This window comes from Argentina silus, assembly GCF_951799395.1.
Source record: "Argentina silus genome assembly, chromosome: 3".
Lineage (NCBI taxonomy): Eukaryota > Metazoa > Chordata > Actinopteri > Argentiniformes > Argentinidae > Argentina > Argentina silus.
The window spans coordinates 11,313,455-11,329,121 of NC_139657.1; the positions used below are offsets into that span (position 1 = coordinate 11,313,455).

At 50.0% G+C, this 15,667-nt stretch overlaps 1 protein-coding gene across 3 annotated transcripts in view; it reads left to right on the plus strand.

Moving 5' to 3' along the window:
* Positions 1-15,667, plus strand: part of roraa (RAR-related orphan receptor A, paralog a) — a 178,132-nt gene that overhangs the window by 158,270 nt on the left and 4,195 nt on the right. For all 3 annotated transcript variants that reach the window (XM_083667276.1, XM_083667277.1, XM_083667278.1), the window contains 4 exons: positions 9,071-9,156; positions 11,471-11,612; positions 14,039-14,434; positions 15,243-15,364. In XM_083667276.1, the coding sequence (XP_083523402.1) occupies positions 9,071-9,156; positions 11,471-11,612; positions 14,039-14,434; positions 15,243-15,364 (746 nt within the window). The remainder of the gene's footprint in view (positions 1-9,070; positions 9,157-11,470; positions 11,613-14,038; positions 14,435-15,242; positions 15,365-15,667) is intronic.

Below are 15,667 nucleotides of genomic sequence, written 5' to 3' on the forward strand. Positions count from 1 at the left end.
TGCTTAAATATACATCAGCACTACACTTCAATGTAGGATCCACTGCATGTCAGCTGCCCTTCATCATTCCAGACTCATGCTGAGCACCCCTCTCTGATGGAGCAAATCAAGCTCATGATTACTATCTGGAAAGGGCCGCCGGCCTGCATTGTGTGGAACCCTGTTTTCCTAAGGAGAGCACAGAGGGACAATTAGTGTCAGCTGAAGTATTCTCCCTGCTTTCCATGTGTGTTCTGGCTCTGTGCCTCTGACCCACTGACCCCGAGCATCAGTCTGAGCTGAGACATCCAGCCCCACCCCCCTCCCCTCCCCTCCCCTCCCCTACGCCCTTACTGAGGGACAGGCTCTCACACACACACCGTCTGCCATAGGCACATCCCAGTAGGCCGCAGTCATATACTGTACACGCTCTCCACCACATACACACACACACACACCCATTCATACCGCACACATGTACCACACACAGACTCAGTACCACACGCATTCTACAGTACAGTAGATGTCGATCATCGTGTACCGCAGATCCCACAGGACGTTGTTCGGGTGTCAGTCTGCTGTATGTTAGTGTAGCATTTGTGTAGAGAAGAGTCTTATAGTGAATACGATAATATTCAATACAGCACAGCAGCAGTCACGCTTCTTACAGAGTTGCATACTAATACAGCAATTACAGTGCGGGAGAGAGAAAGTGGTAAGTCGTGGCAGTAGTGAATTCCCTTGTGCAATAGAACAAGCCCCTTTGTTGTTATGTAAAGGTTTCTTGCGAGTAATTGCAGTGGATGTTTTGAGGGTTTCATTATTTATGTTTTTTTTTTTTTTTCCTGTGTGTTTCTATGCCAGTCTGCATTGGGTTGGCCTCCCTGCAGGGATAAGGGGGGGGGCGGGGGGGGGGGGAGGGCAGAGAGGTGCTTAACTGAGCCACTCTGTCGACAAGAAGCCTCAATCAAAGGCTTTAACCACGGCCTGCTCAGCTCAAGTGGCCACGCCAAGGGTTCAAAAGCAGGAGACGGCCCTCCCCTCCTAGCTCTAAATTCAAACGGTAGCGCAGCCTAGCAGCAGCAGCTCCTGAAGCAGTCAATCAATTGGTCCTCTGTGATTTCAGCCTCAGTGATTTTGGATTTTTCCGGTGAAGTCCGGCGCCATGCCTTTGCCATATTTGCGCTAACATAACAACAACAATGCACCGTGTGCATTCTTAGATGTGGTGACGGCCTACGACACAGTGTGTTATTAAAAAAAAAGGGCCTTGAGCTTGACCATATCGCTGAAGCAAACCCTCTTAATACATTTTTTTTTGCAGCTCAGGTATTTCTTCAACTCCCCTGGCTCCCTCTATGACTAACTAGGACCAGAGGCAGGCAGAATGCACAAGTGAGTGCAGAGTCTCCAGATTGACTGTGTTGTGGCATCAGAGCACGCAGTGAGCCTCCTCTCCCTACTGTTCTTGCTCTCCTCTGGGACACACACACACACACACACTCACACACACACACAGTGACAGGGAGAGAGGGGGCGTGCCCTGTGGCACTGGAGTCCCCTGCATCGGGGCACAGCTTCACCTGTCACTGATCAGAGGGAGGAGGGGGGAGGAGGGGGGAGGGGGGGTGGAGGGGAGGAGAGAGAGGGGAGCTCAGGTGGGGAGGGCGGGCGGGCGTGCTAGGGAGGGGAAGGGGAGGGGAAGGGAGGGGTGGGGAGGGGAGGGGAGCGCCTCACACATGCTCCCCTTCACGCCGCTCGTCTGCTCAGTAAACCCAGGCTTTTGTTGTTTCCCCCAGAGTACAAGCGCACAGACTCCCAGTCAGGAAGCTCGTCAATCTTTGCCACAACAACACATAAATTAGTGCCCAAATTACTGTTCCGCTGGCAGAGAGGAAGACATGGAGAGAGATGTCTTGTGCTGCGGTTTGGGAATACTCTTCCTCCCCTCTCTCTCTCCTGCTCCCCCCGCATTGAGGGTGTCAGAATGCATTTCAATAAGGCAGTCAAGTAAATACAGAGGGGGGGGGGGGAGAAACACTGCTGTGTTGTACAGGCATCTTGACTGGGGCGGTGTTGAAATATTAATGGCCGCCCCACACACAAACAAACACAGAGACACACGCATGAGTTCACCCGAGAAAGCAGCCCAGGGCGAAGCGTCCAGACCTGGGCTTTTTAGCAAAGTCACTTCACTTCTGCTGCTACACAGGAATAATAGGAAAGTGCAGAACTGTTCCACCAAAGATGGGATACTGTATCTCCTCCAATAGAGCGGCTGGTCTCGAGTGATGTGGGATCACAGCTCAGCCTGGCAATTGATAGCTAGGAATTAGCGGGAGGCAACGTAGACAGAGACATCAAAAATGCACCATATCTATTAGGTGTTTTTTTTTCTTTCTTTCTTTTTTCTCTGTTTTACTCCTGGTGGTCAAAATATTGTGATGACTTCAGCTGTTTTTTTTTGTTTTTTGGAACGGAGGCAGTTTAAAATGATGATACAGGGTTTTGCGTGTGCAGGTGAATGTGCGTGAGAGTGTTATCTCTGAGCAGCTACACGGAAGTAAATGTCATGAGGACAGCCTCATGGTAATCAGCCAACAGGCTCCGGTCCCTAAACAAATAACACATTTATACTATTCTGTCTGTGCTCTGTACCACGTCTGTCCTTTGCCACTGACATTCAAATAACCTTTCTTCTGCCGTGCAATTGGGAATAAAAAAAAAAAAAAAAAGAGCACATTATGTTCTGTTACACGACAACATGACAGCAGAGCCTTGGCAGATGAAAAGAGGCAGGATTTGAGATTTGAGATCTTGTTAGTCTGTCTGTTTCTCTATGGCTGCTTCTCTGTCAGTGGAGGCTGGGGAGGTAGACATCGGAGGGACGGGGCGTAAGCTGTGTTTGATACCGTTCCTCATTCCGTTCCATGCATTACAATGAGCCCCTCCTCTGATTCCTGCCTCCACCCAGCCTCCCCTGTTCTCCATGTGACTTCCATGAGGATCCATTTAGAAACCACTCCTGTTTTGATCAAGACACAGCTGATCTCAACTGCCAAAGGGGCAAATTAATCTGACAGGGTAAACAGGAGCAAATCATGGAATTAAAAAAATGTGCTTATGGTGCACTTGCCACCTCGCTCTATTTGCCCTTTAAAATCGTATGTTGTCAGCGTAAACACTCTCTTTTTAGAGATTGTACCAACAGATTATTGTATCGTATCGTACGATAGGCTCGTCAGTAATCACGTGTCCTTTTTCAACATTTGTCCCGTTGTCATGTTGTGAAATGTTTAAGAGGAGAATTTGATTAAACTCTTATTTGTCCCTGTTTGCTGGATTGGAGAGCCATTGTTAATCTGCCCATAATGCTGCCCTGTACACAGGCCTAGCATCGCTGTCCAATCACTTACATAATCTCCAACATGAGCCCACTGGCTTGCGTCATTTGGTCACTGACAGCTGTCAACACACACACTCACATCCCCCCCCCCCCCCCCCCCCCCTCCACACCACACACAGAACAACAAGCAGAGACTCTATCCAGAGCCATCTCTCTCTCTCTCTCTCTCTCTCTCTCTCTCTCTCCCTCTCTCTCTCTCCAAATGGGTTGCAGTCAGAACCACATCCATAATGGACCTTGACAACAAGCCCATATCTATCACTGCAGCCTGTCATTCATCGATCATCTGCTGTACATTACCACAAAACATACCCTTATCGATCATTACATCACAACGCCGACAGAAACGGTTGATGTGGACAATACAGTACAGTACATCTCAATAGTCATCTACAGATCAGCATTTGGTGCTCATTACCCTAGCTATCGAATAGCAGTGGCGTAGCCCAGTAACGGGTTAAATGTTTCAGCATTATGACGACGGCCTTGTAATGTTTGGGATAATCTTAATCCTCTGAGGTTATGTCAGTCGTCCAGTGGTTCAGGAAAATGTGAGCTCAGTTGGAATAACGAGTGCGATTTCTTTTTTTTTTTCTGTCGTGATTTATCGTTTTCAATATTTCCACTGGCTTGCACAGATTCAGTTTTCATAGTAAATCTTTAGTTCCCCCGAAAAAAGAAAAAAATAAGAAATTGCTTTGCTTGTGTGAGATCTGGGATCGCACGGTTGTGAAGAAAGTCAGGCCCTGAAAGGCACATCATTAGGGAATCTGAAGGTGCTAATGCTAGTGTTTACCTCAGGAGATGACTGGGAGCGTATCTCCAAAACAAGCCCGTCGACGCTGAGTACGGGTCGCTATACAACATCAACCGCTCGTATCAGAACATCGCTGCTGCCAAAACAATCCACCTTTTTAAATATTTCACACACCCTTCAATAGATTTTTGTCAACATCTCCCTTTTTCTAGTTCTCCCAAATGAATGCTCTTCAGGTACAAATGAAGCAATCGCGCATTTTAGCGAGGCACAGGAGTAAAAGTGCTCGGTCTGACAATGACTTGTCTTTGTGGTGCTTATGTCAGCGCTAAAGCTGTACAGGAAGGCAGTAAGCTATGACAGGTTCCCGATGAGCCGTTAGCATGCGTAAGGCAAACCCAGAAAACCTTCTCTGTTTTATTCCTTTGACTATTTTCTGTCCGTTTCCTAGGCCTTTTGATAATAAGTGAGAGTGCTCCAGTATTCCAGAGAGGGAAGATCTGGGGAGGCTGTGGAGTACACAGTGAAGGGCAGAGGGGCACACAGACAGGGCTTGGCCTCCTCCATTGTACATGTGCTCTGAGTGACACGTCATCCTCTCCGAAGGGCCTCCTTGTGTGTGAATCAGTGTCCTTGAACCGCAGAGCAACGGTCACAGACTGTCAGACAGACAGACAGGCAGGGAGGCAGATAGACACACAGACAGACAGGCAGGGAGGCAGATAGACACACAGGCAGGGAGGCAGACAGACAGACAGACAGACAGACAGACAGACAGACAGGCACAGGCAAACAGACAGACAGGCAGACAGACAGGCAGGCAGACAGACAGACAGACAGACAGGCAGACAGACAGACAGACAGATAGGCATACATACAGACAGGTAGGCATACATACAGACAGGTAGGCATACAGACAGACAGACAGACAGATAGGCATACATACAGACAGACAGACAGACAGAGCCCCTCGAACAAGCTGTACCCAGTGACGGTACATGAGACCACTACACAGACCCTCTCCCCATGCTCCATCACCATTGTCAAAGCAGCCCTCACCAGGGTTTGATCCTCCACCGAGGACATTAGTCATTATCCCTGTTCAGGCCTTATGTTGATGGGTATTTTGTAATGGTGTGAATATGCTGCGGTGTGATTCACACATTATCTGGGCGTCCCAGCAGGTCCCCTCTCTCTCTCTCTCTCTCTCTCTCTCTTTCTCTCTCACTCACTCTCTCTCTCTCCCTCTCTCCCACCACTCTCTCTCCCTCTCTTTGATGTGTGCCGAGGCCATCTCACAGCACTGTGAGGAAGGGGAGGATGCTGAGATGGGCTTTAGCATGGCTGCCCGTCTCAGTGTGCCTGGCTTTGATGTGGTAAACAGAGCGGGCAGGGCTGCCTGGCAGGCAGGCGGGCAGAGGCAGGGAGGCAGGGAGGCGGGCAGGCGCGGTGAATGGGATCAGCGGCAGTGCACTGGTCAAGCCCAGGCGAGGCCAGGCAGCTGGCCGCCTGCCTCACACAGAGAGGGCGGTTAACACCACGGCTCGTGTGTCAATAGATATTGACTCCCAGATCTGGAGTGCTTAAGTACAGGCCCCCTTTTCTGTTTGACGACCTCCCCTGTGTGAATTCATTTTTAAACCACTCACTCCGTATCTCGAGTGTGGTCTGGCAGAAGGCAGGGGGGGGAGGGGGGGGAGTTGGACGAGGCATTCAGGAGAGCGGTTTGCACATTCATACCCGAATATTGCCTTAAACGATTGGACCTAGGTGACTTAGGCGTATTTGATCTTCGTTATGTCACGATTCGGTATTCATTCGCGATCCTTCTCCCTCAGAAAGCAGCTTATTCCACGGTGGAAAATATGGAAATGACCCCAGTCTTTTTCTCTTTCTATACAAATGTACACAAAGTGCCTACCTTAGCCAGGCAGGCTGGTGACAAAACAATGTTTCACTGTTGAGTGAACAGTGCATCCAGAGGCCTGTTTGGTGGTGTTGATGGTGATGATGATGATGGTGGTGGAGGAGGACTGAGAGGGTGTTCGATACAGATGCAGTAGCTGGTGAGGCTGTGTGCACTCAGGTCCTCCCTATCCTGCAGATAGGGCTTTGTGAGGCATGCTCATCTGTGTGTGCCCGGCTTAGCTCTGCCCGGCCAGGCGCCCTGCCGTTTCTGCTCCCACTGCCTTCACCTGATGTGGCACAGCCTCTGTCAGGCCTGAGCGAGCTCCCAGCCAGCCCTGCCTCTTCAGGGGGAGATGAAGGCATCTCGGAGCTTCGCTGGGGGAGGGGTGGGGGGTGGGGGTGGGGGAGGAGGCTAGCAGCAGCAGCAGCAGCAACAGCAGCAGCAGCCTAAGCCTGGAGGCTGGAGCTCAGAGCCTGGAGCCTGTGGGTTGGGTTAGATAGGGATGGGGGGGGCTGGGTGATGGGGGGGGGGTGTGTTGGTGGAAAGCTTGGTTCAGAGGGTGCGACCGCAGTCATGGGCCTGCACTGCCACCCAATGGCCAGGGTGCGCCATCGCAGCCCCCCCTCCCCCCACCGCCCCTTGTATCTCTACCACCACCACCACCACCACAACCACAGCCAGCCCTAATTACAGCACGCTTCAGTTGTTGTGAGTGCATGTCAGAACAAATTATGTAAGTAATGAGGCTGAAAATGCTAAAGGAGTCGAAACACACTGCACCGCTAATGCTCATGCAGGGAGAACACAAACACAAACAATGGGAGAGCACTGCCCATAATGCCAATGTTCAGGAGGAGATAACCAAAACAACAACTACAGACTCGACACAATGCAGGGAGAAAAAAAAAAACTCACAACGATTAATTATAAAGTAACCCCCCCCCCCCCCCCCCCACACACACACACACACACACACACACACACCCCCGCCCCTTCTCAGCGAAAAAGCGTGGCTCCTGGTTAGTTGTTTCTCTGTAACTACAATCTCGGGCAGACCTGGGTGCATTAGCCTCCATTGCACATCTCATCCGAGCTGTTTGTTGCGTACGAGATCTGACTGTGCCGTGTGCCTCTGCCTCCCCCCTTTGTTCCTAGTTTTTTTGTCTTTTTTGTTGTTGTTGTTGGACTGAGATGTATATAGGCTAATTCCCTGTTTACAGCAGGCTGAGGTCGTGTCTCCACCGGTCGCTAACAGAGATTCCTGAATGGATGGGAGACTGGGGGACTGGGAGGTAGAGAGGGAGAGAGAGAAACAGAGAGAAAGAGAGAGAGAGAGAGAGAGAGAGAGAGAGAGAAACAGGGACGCCGTGAGAGGGGAGGCCGTGAGTGGATCAGCGGCTCAGTGCAAAAGAGCCTCCCCTGGGTATGCCTCAGGGACACTGACATTATCCACATGACACAACAAAAGCTCCCAGGAAGCTGATTAAATGGACTAAGTCCCCTGGATTGAGCCACAGCAAAGGCCGATTTGATGTGATCAAATTCATTTGAAGGGATTGGTGGGGATGTTAAGGTGAGGTGTATCGAGGCAATACAGAGCTCCTACTGTGGACTGGAGGCGGGGGGGGGGGGGGGCGGGGGGGACACACCACACACCACCATACGCTCACAGACAGACACAGTCGGGCCTGATTTCGAAACCTGTGGGACAGACCGATGTTCGACTTTGACATATGAGCGCCCGTGCTATAGGTATCTGTTTGGAATGACTGGTAAGGACAGACAAAGTACCACATGCGGTACATGCTGAAGTGTGATAGAGCTCTGTGTGTGTGTGTGTGTGTGTGTGTGTGTGTGTGTGTGTGTGTGTGTGTGTGTGTGTGTGTGTGTGTGTGTGTGTGTGTACAGAATAGCTGGGAGGCCCTACACTAGTAGGGTAGCATCCCGAGGTGATCTTCCCTTGATTTTAGATCAGATAGTCAAGAGTGGTTCGTCTGACGTCGCGGCACGCTTTGGCGTCGGCGGCGCTGAGATGATGGCGATGTGCAGGAGGAGGGCTGTGTGATAGAGATCTCTGTAGAGAGAGAGAGAGAGAGAGAGAGAGAGAGAGAGATAAAGGGCAGCGAGAGAGAGAGAGAGAGAAAGAGACGTTTGCGTCAGTGACTGCGGTGATGATAAAGCTGAGAGCCGGGGAACAGACTGGGAGTTCTGTGGCCTCAAACGCCTGTGTGTTGTGTTTGCGCTGCCCTGTGGTCTTCTCTCTCTCTCGTACCAGAAGGCCAAGGATGGATGAGGCCTGTCCCCCCCTCCCCCTGCCCCCTCCCCCCTCCCCCCCATGCCTGTGTCCTCTACCGCTGGTGAATCACAGGCCTGTCAGCAGCCTCACACTCAATACAGCCCTGACTGAACTGTTCTGTACGTTACAGCATTACAGCAGCGTCCTCCTCCCCTTACCACTCTATAGGCCTCATAGCCACTAACCAGCGCAGTGGGAATGTTATCCTTCTTTGTGGCTGGAGTGGATTTACTGCTGGGGTTTTAAGGGTTTTGAAGTTTTAAGAGCCGACATGAACTATAGTTTCCCACCAGGGGGATATAAGTCTAGTCGTATGGGTGAATGAAGGCCTTTGTCATACAGTACTAGTTTTACCATTGGGGTAGTGTAATGGGGTTTGTGGCGTGCTGGGGCTTTTTTTCCTTAAATAAGTTGTGCGTTCTGTGTAAATTGACACCACGTTTACAGTGGTTGGCTGGTGGCTCTGTGAGGACTGCAAAATGGCCTCCTCCACTCATGCACGACTCAGCAGTGAATAATCAGTTAATGTTGTGTAGAAGAGTATTCAAAGGTACCGGGATGAGATGTTTCTTGAAGCACAGTGCTCTTTCATGTACCACCAACATGCATCTATGGAGAAGGTGTTGTACTGTGACTTGTGTGACAGCAAAATGTTGATTTGATTTTTTTTCTCTCTCTCTCTCTCTCTCTCTCTCTCTCTCTCTCTCCTTTTCTTCCCTCCAGCTCAAATCGAAATAATTCCCTGCAAGATCTGTGGAGACAAATCATCAGGCATCCATTACGGAGTGATAACATGTGAAGGCTGTAAGGTAAGAACCCCAGAAAATGAACATGTGGGGGTGTGAGGGAGAAGAGTGAGAGAGATAAAGAAATCGGAGGAAGCAAGAGAGACACTTAGAAAGCAACGGCTTTTGAAAAATGTTGTGGAACTTTTAGGGATGCACCGATATCACTTGTTCATTGCCGGGACCGATTCCGGGTACAGAACTTTGAGTACCAGCCGATACGGAGTACCGATCTGATAAAAAGCTCTTTTTTTTTTTTTTTTTAACAGCTGCAGACAAGCTCTGTGTGTGGATGTGCGATGCTTGGCATCACGATTGTCCGTCTTAAAACAGTAAACGCTATGCTCAAACAGGGAAACGTTAACTTATTGATTAAAAACCCCATTTCATAACATTGCAGGAGAAGAAATACATACAACGTGAATTAATGATGCTCTACAACTTTCTTTTATGAACAGCGATCTGAAGTTTCACAAATAAAGTCTTAGCAGCATACTTGAATAGCTTATACATGGCTGGACTTTTAATGAGTAAATTGCAGCTGCAACGGAGTCAAAAACTGCACATTCAAAATAAATAGGAATAAATAAGTGGTGTCTGTCTGAAGCGTGATTTCCGGCCGCAGATAGGGTTGTTATGTTGACACCACACTTACATGTCATCTCAGCTGTGCAGCCGGCAAGTCGACGACGCGTGTCTTTAGCAAGTTTACACAACCATTTGCGTCATGGCATCGGATCAGTAAATAGCATTCCCTATCTGCACTTCCTGATCCAGCATTTGACGTCAATATCGTCCAGGTAGCTATGCACAGTATCAGATCAATGCATCTCTATTAACTTTTGAAAAGATTTTGTAAACAACACACACACAGAGAGAGAGAGAGAGAGAGAGAGAGAGAGAGAGAGCACCATCATTAAAGTGGTCAAGCTACACAAAGGACATCACACGACTCCACAACAAGCAGGACAAAGTCACTTCCCTGCCTTGTACTCCGCCTCTCCCTCACCCTCCTAGGGACACGGTTTTGTCCATGTTTTTTTGGGTTCAGCCGCAGCCTGCTTTTTCTTGAAATAAAAACATCAAAAGGGAAGTGCTTTGAATTAGAGTGTTTAGTTGGCTGTTTGCAACATTGTGTCACTTTTATTCAAGCTAGATTTTGTACTGTTTCAAAATATACCCACCCATTCAGAGTGAGGGGGAATGTTGTGCTTATGGTGTATTCTTGTTTCACTTGGTTGTCACCAGACCATTCATTAGTATTCCTCAGACAGACTGCACCTTTGCTGTTTGCCTCCTGTGCTGTGTGAGAGACAGGGGCTCTTTTCAGCTGCTGCTCCTAGGAGCGCTTCTCTCCCTCACTCACACACACACACACACACACACACACGCAAGCACACACACACGCACACACACACAGACACACACACACACACACGCGCACACACACACACACACACGCACACACACACACATACACACAGGAGTTAGGGAGAGAAACAAAACGCTGAAGAATAAACTGCTGAAATGTATCTTTAATGATTGCTAATTACTCCAGGCAGAGAGGCATTTAATGATATGTGCGAGTACAAGAGTTTGGACCATAAATCACAGCATTATTAAAGAGTGCTGCTTGTCACCAGCAGTTATACTCCGCTTCCGTAATGGCTGCCATTATAAAGCAACTTGGCAGCTGTCAGCTGTTTTCTTGTAATTAAACAGCCAATGAGCAGCTAATTAAGACATATGTGTATGGAGCAGTGGAGTGGGGCATGTTAATGATGTGCTGGAATCAATTCATTAAGTCAAAGGATGAGGAATCAAATGGGTTTGCGTGTGCCATTTGTTAACGCCGCACGTGTTGGAGCTGCGTTAATCAACACTAATAACACCCTGGCCAAAGAAAAATACTGTCTACCTTTACCATCATACCACAACACCAGACCCTGGGAGGGCCTGCACAGACTTATGGAAGGGCGCGTGCGTGCGTGCACGTGTGTGTGTGTGCGTATGTGGGGCACTGACAACCATGTTTTCACCATCCAGGAGGGCACTTTGTGAGTGGTACAGGAGGGCAAAAGGGCAGGCAGGTGCAGTTACCCCCCCCCCCGCAAACAATATCATGTCAGAAATCACTCTCAATAACTACCCTCATAATAACAGCACCCCATAATAGTACAGTCATAACAACAGTACCCATCCTGTCGTGTCAATGTTTAGAGTAGGTAACTCCTAAACGGCTCCTGAGCCATTTGAGTCATTGAACGCAACATGACATCTTGTGGTTTCCTTGTTGTAAAGCAGCATGTCTGTCTTTCCTTGTCTGTCTCCTGTGCAGGGCTTCTTCAGGAGGAGTCAGCAGAGCAATGCTGCCTACTCCTGCCCCCGTCAGAAGAACTGCATGATCGACCGCACCAGCCGCAACCGGTGCCAGCACTGCCGGCTGCAGAAGTGTCTGGCAGTGGGCATGTCACGGGACGGTACGTACTGGACTAATATATACAGTATATATTTATACACTCACTGAGCACTTTATTAGGAACACTATACTAATACTGGATAGGGCCTCCCTTTATTAGGAACACTATACTAATACTGGGTAGGACCTCCCTTTATTAGGAACACTATACTAATACTGGGTAGGACCTCCCTTTATTAGGAACACTATACTAATACTGGGTAGGGCCTCCCTTTATTAGGAACACTGTACTAATACTGGGTAAGGCCTCCCTTTGCTCTCAAAACAGCCTCAATTCTTCGTGGCATTGATTCCACAAGATGTTGGAAACATTCCTTTGAGATTCTGGTCCATGATGACATGATTGCATCACGCAATTCCTGCAGATTTTTCAGGTGCACTTTCAAGCTGTGAATCTCCCGTTCTACCACATCCCAAAGGTGTTCTATTGGATTCAGATCCGGTGACTGGGAAGGCCACTGAAGAACACTGAACTCATTGTCATGTTCATGAACCCAGTTTGAGACGACCTTTGCTTTGTGACATGGAGTATTATCATGCTGGAAGTAGCCATTAGAAGATGGGTAAATTGTGGTCATGAAGGGATGCACATGGTCAGCAACAATACTCAAATAGGCTGTGGCATTCAAGCGATGATTGATTGGTATTAACGAGCCAAAAGTGTGCCAAGAAAACATTCCCCACACCATTCCACCATGAGAAGGTGTACATGTTTTCCTAATAAAGTGCTCAGTGAGTGTATATATGCCATTTAGCTGACGCTTTTATCCAAAGCGACTTACATTGCAGTGAGTGTGCATCCATTTTTCAGTATACACATATGGTCCCAGCGGGAAACGAACCCACAACCTAAGCGTTGTTAGCGCCACGCTCTACCAACTGAGCCAGCAAGAGGACTCTACTCTACTTTAGGAAGGGGAATACAGCGGTTGGGGGAGGCTGTTGGAGGTAGACAATCGGAGGACGGGGGTCATCGTAACGCACGCAATGGAACGAGGAACGGTTTCACAAACGCTGTGTGTATATATATATATATAGAGTACAGGACGTGAAAGTCAAATAGGATGTTGTCGTCGAGAGCAACGGAATAGGCCGTCGTGTCAGTTCGACATGAGGGGATAGCCGCTTCAGCGAAAATCGTCACGTTCAAAACGGTTAGAGACGAGTGGGTAGTGACAGAGGCCAGGGCCCAGGTTTATGTCCTAGTATGTGGACACCAAGGGGAGGCTGGAGGAGGGCAGACATCGGAGGACGGGCCCATCGGTAATGCGTGGAACGGAACGAGGAACGGTATGAGACGCGCGTTCGTACGAGCACGAGGAACATTCCACTGGTAGTGGTAGCAGGTGAGGGAAGGTGGCGTGATCGTTGGCCGTCTGGGGGGTAAGTTGGCTGGCGAGACAGAAAGTGGCTTTGATGAACGGAGGTTCATTAGGAGGTTTCATTAGTGCTGATGGCGCAGGTGAGGCGCGGTAATGGGAGCACACAGGTGAGGTGTCTGTGGTGGAGGACCATCATCCCCCCCCCCCCCCCCGCCCCGCGCCTGCAGGGCCTGTAGGGCTGGGCCATACTGAGGCTAGTCCTGGGGCTGGTCTGTGTGGATCAGAGCAGTGCAGAGCAGAGCAGGCCCCTGATAGGAAACCTGTAATCAGGCCATGCCTTCAGAGCCTATCCTTGCCTGGCTCCTCTCTCTCTCTCTCTCTCTCTCACACACACACACACACACACACACACACACACACACACACACACACACACACACAATCAGGACAGGCCAAGGTGACTCCTGCCTTCACTCAGCACACCAGAGCCCATCTGCCTGCGCTCCCCTTCTGCTCCGCTCTGCTCACTTTCCACTCTGTCCACACGCATGCACACACACACACACACACACACACAGGGGCCGCCTGACACACTGCCAGACCCCCCAGAGCAGAACAGTGGCCCAGGGCCGGGGACTCTCTGGACTAGCTCTGTTTAGTCTGTCTCTCTCTATGAAGTCGTAGGCAGGAATTCAGGCTGTCTCACATCTGAGTGGCCTGTAAGCTGTGAGTCACAGCTCTGCTGTACAGTAGGTGGCTTTCCCAGCAGACCTCGTGTAGGTATTCAGAAGATCACTTAAGTCATTCTCTCTGCTCCGCTAATACCTTTCTCTGAAACAACTAAGTCTCCTCTCTTCCTTGCGGTCGGGCTAAGCTGGAGTGGTCCACCACAGTGATCACGTGTGCGCGCGCGCGTGTGTGTGTGTGTGTGTGTGTGTGTGTGTGTGTGTGTGTGTGTGTGTGTGCGTGTGTGTGCGTGTGCGCGAGTGTGTCATTGAAAGGAGTGTCTCTCAAGACACTGCCTAACTCTCTGCCTATCTCTCTCTCTCTCTCTCTCTCTCTCTCTCTCTCTCTCTCTCTCTCTCCCTCTCTCTCCTCCCCACAGCGGTGAAGTTTGGGCGCATGTCGAAGAAGCAGCGGGACAGCCTGTACGCCGAGGTGCAGAAGCACCGGCTGCAGCAGCAGCAGCGCGAGCACCAGCAGCAGCCCGGCGAGGCCGAGCCCCTCACGCCCACCTACGGCCTCTCAGCCAACGGCCTCACGGAGCTCCACGACGACCTCAGCGGCTACATGGACGGCCACACCCCCGACGGCAGCAAGCCCGACTCAGCGGTCAGCAGCTTCTACCTGGACATCCAGCCGTCCCCCGACCAGTCCGGCCTGGACATCAACGGCATCAAGCCCGAGCCCATCTGCGACTTTGCCCCGGGCTCCGGCTTCTTCCCCTACTGCTCCTTCACCAACGGGGAGACTTCCCCCACAGTGTCCATGGCTGAGCTAGGTGAGGAACACGGGGTGGGGGGTGTGGGGGGTGGAGGGGGGATGAGGAGGAGGAGGGGAAGGAGGGGGGGGGGGGAGAGGAACTCAACCGTGGGGCAAACGACACAAAGGTTGCTTAAAATAGCAGGAGGTTGGAGACTCATCTCCAACACTCATTAAAAGAGCCTCTTTTTTTGTAATTAGTTTCCATTAATTAGGGCCAATCAGGATCCAGCAGGGCACGCGTCTGGGGAAATCATTTTTTTTAGGCTCCCCTGTGCCTTGGAACTCCTTTTAACAGATGTGTTTTCAAAACGATTTTAATTTCTATACTCAATATTTCTCGAAGAAGCAAATGTGACCTTTGCTGCAATGAGTAATATGGTGCAGGCAGCCCGTACCCCCCGCCCCCCCCCCCCTCCTCCCACTACATTTGTGTCATAGCTAGATTGAGTTTGGCTGAACCCTCAGCTATGAGCTTCCTGGAGGCAGTAAAAGGAAATGTCAACAAGCCTCTTCCCCAGTCAAAAAAAAAAAAGCCCACACCCTCTCATTCTTGTTGCGAGCTCGGTAAATAAATTGTCTTTTCCTGTGGCGCAGTTCATCTGTGAGGTCCTCACATACCCTCAAACACACACACACACACACACACACACACACACGCACACACACACACACACACACGGTATACAGTTGTATTCCATCACTGTCTTCCCTCCACACACACACACACACACACACACACACACATACGCACACGAGCGCACACGCACGCAGCCACCTGTGAGCTGCGTTCAGGTCTGACAGTATTGTTGTTGGTTGTGTTGCAGAGCACCTGGCCCAGAACATCTCCAAGTCCCACATGGAGACGTGTCAGTACCTGAGAGAGGAGCTGCAGCAGATGACCTGGCAGGCCTTCCTGCAGGAGGAGATGGAGAGCTACCAGAACAAGGTGCAAAACAACACAGTAGTCTCCAAACTAGAGCTGCGTTAACCCACCTCACTGTTAAACACAACACAGTAGTCTACATATACTAGAGGTGCGTTACCCCACATCACTGTTCAACACAACAACACAGTAGTCTACAAACTAGAGCTGCGTTACCCCACCTCACTGTTAAACACAACACAGTAGTCTACATATACTAGAGCTGCGTTACCCCACCTCACTGTTAAACACAACAACACAGTAGTCTACAAACTAGAGCTGCCTTACCCCACCTCACTGTTAAACACAACACAGTAGTCTACATAT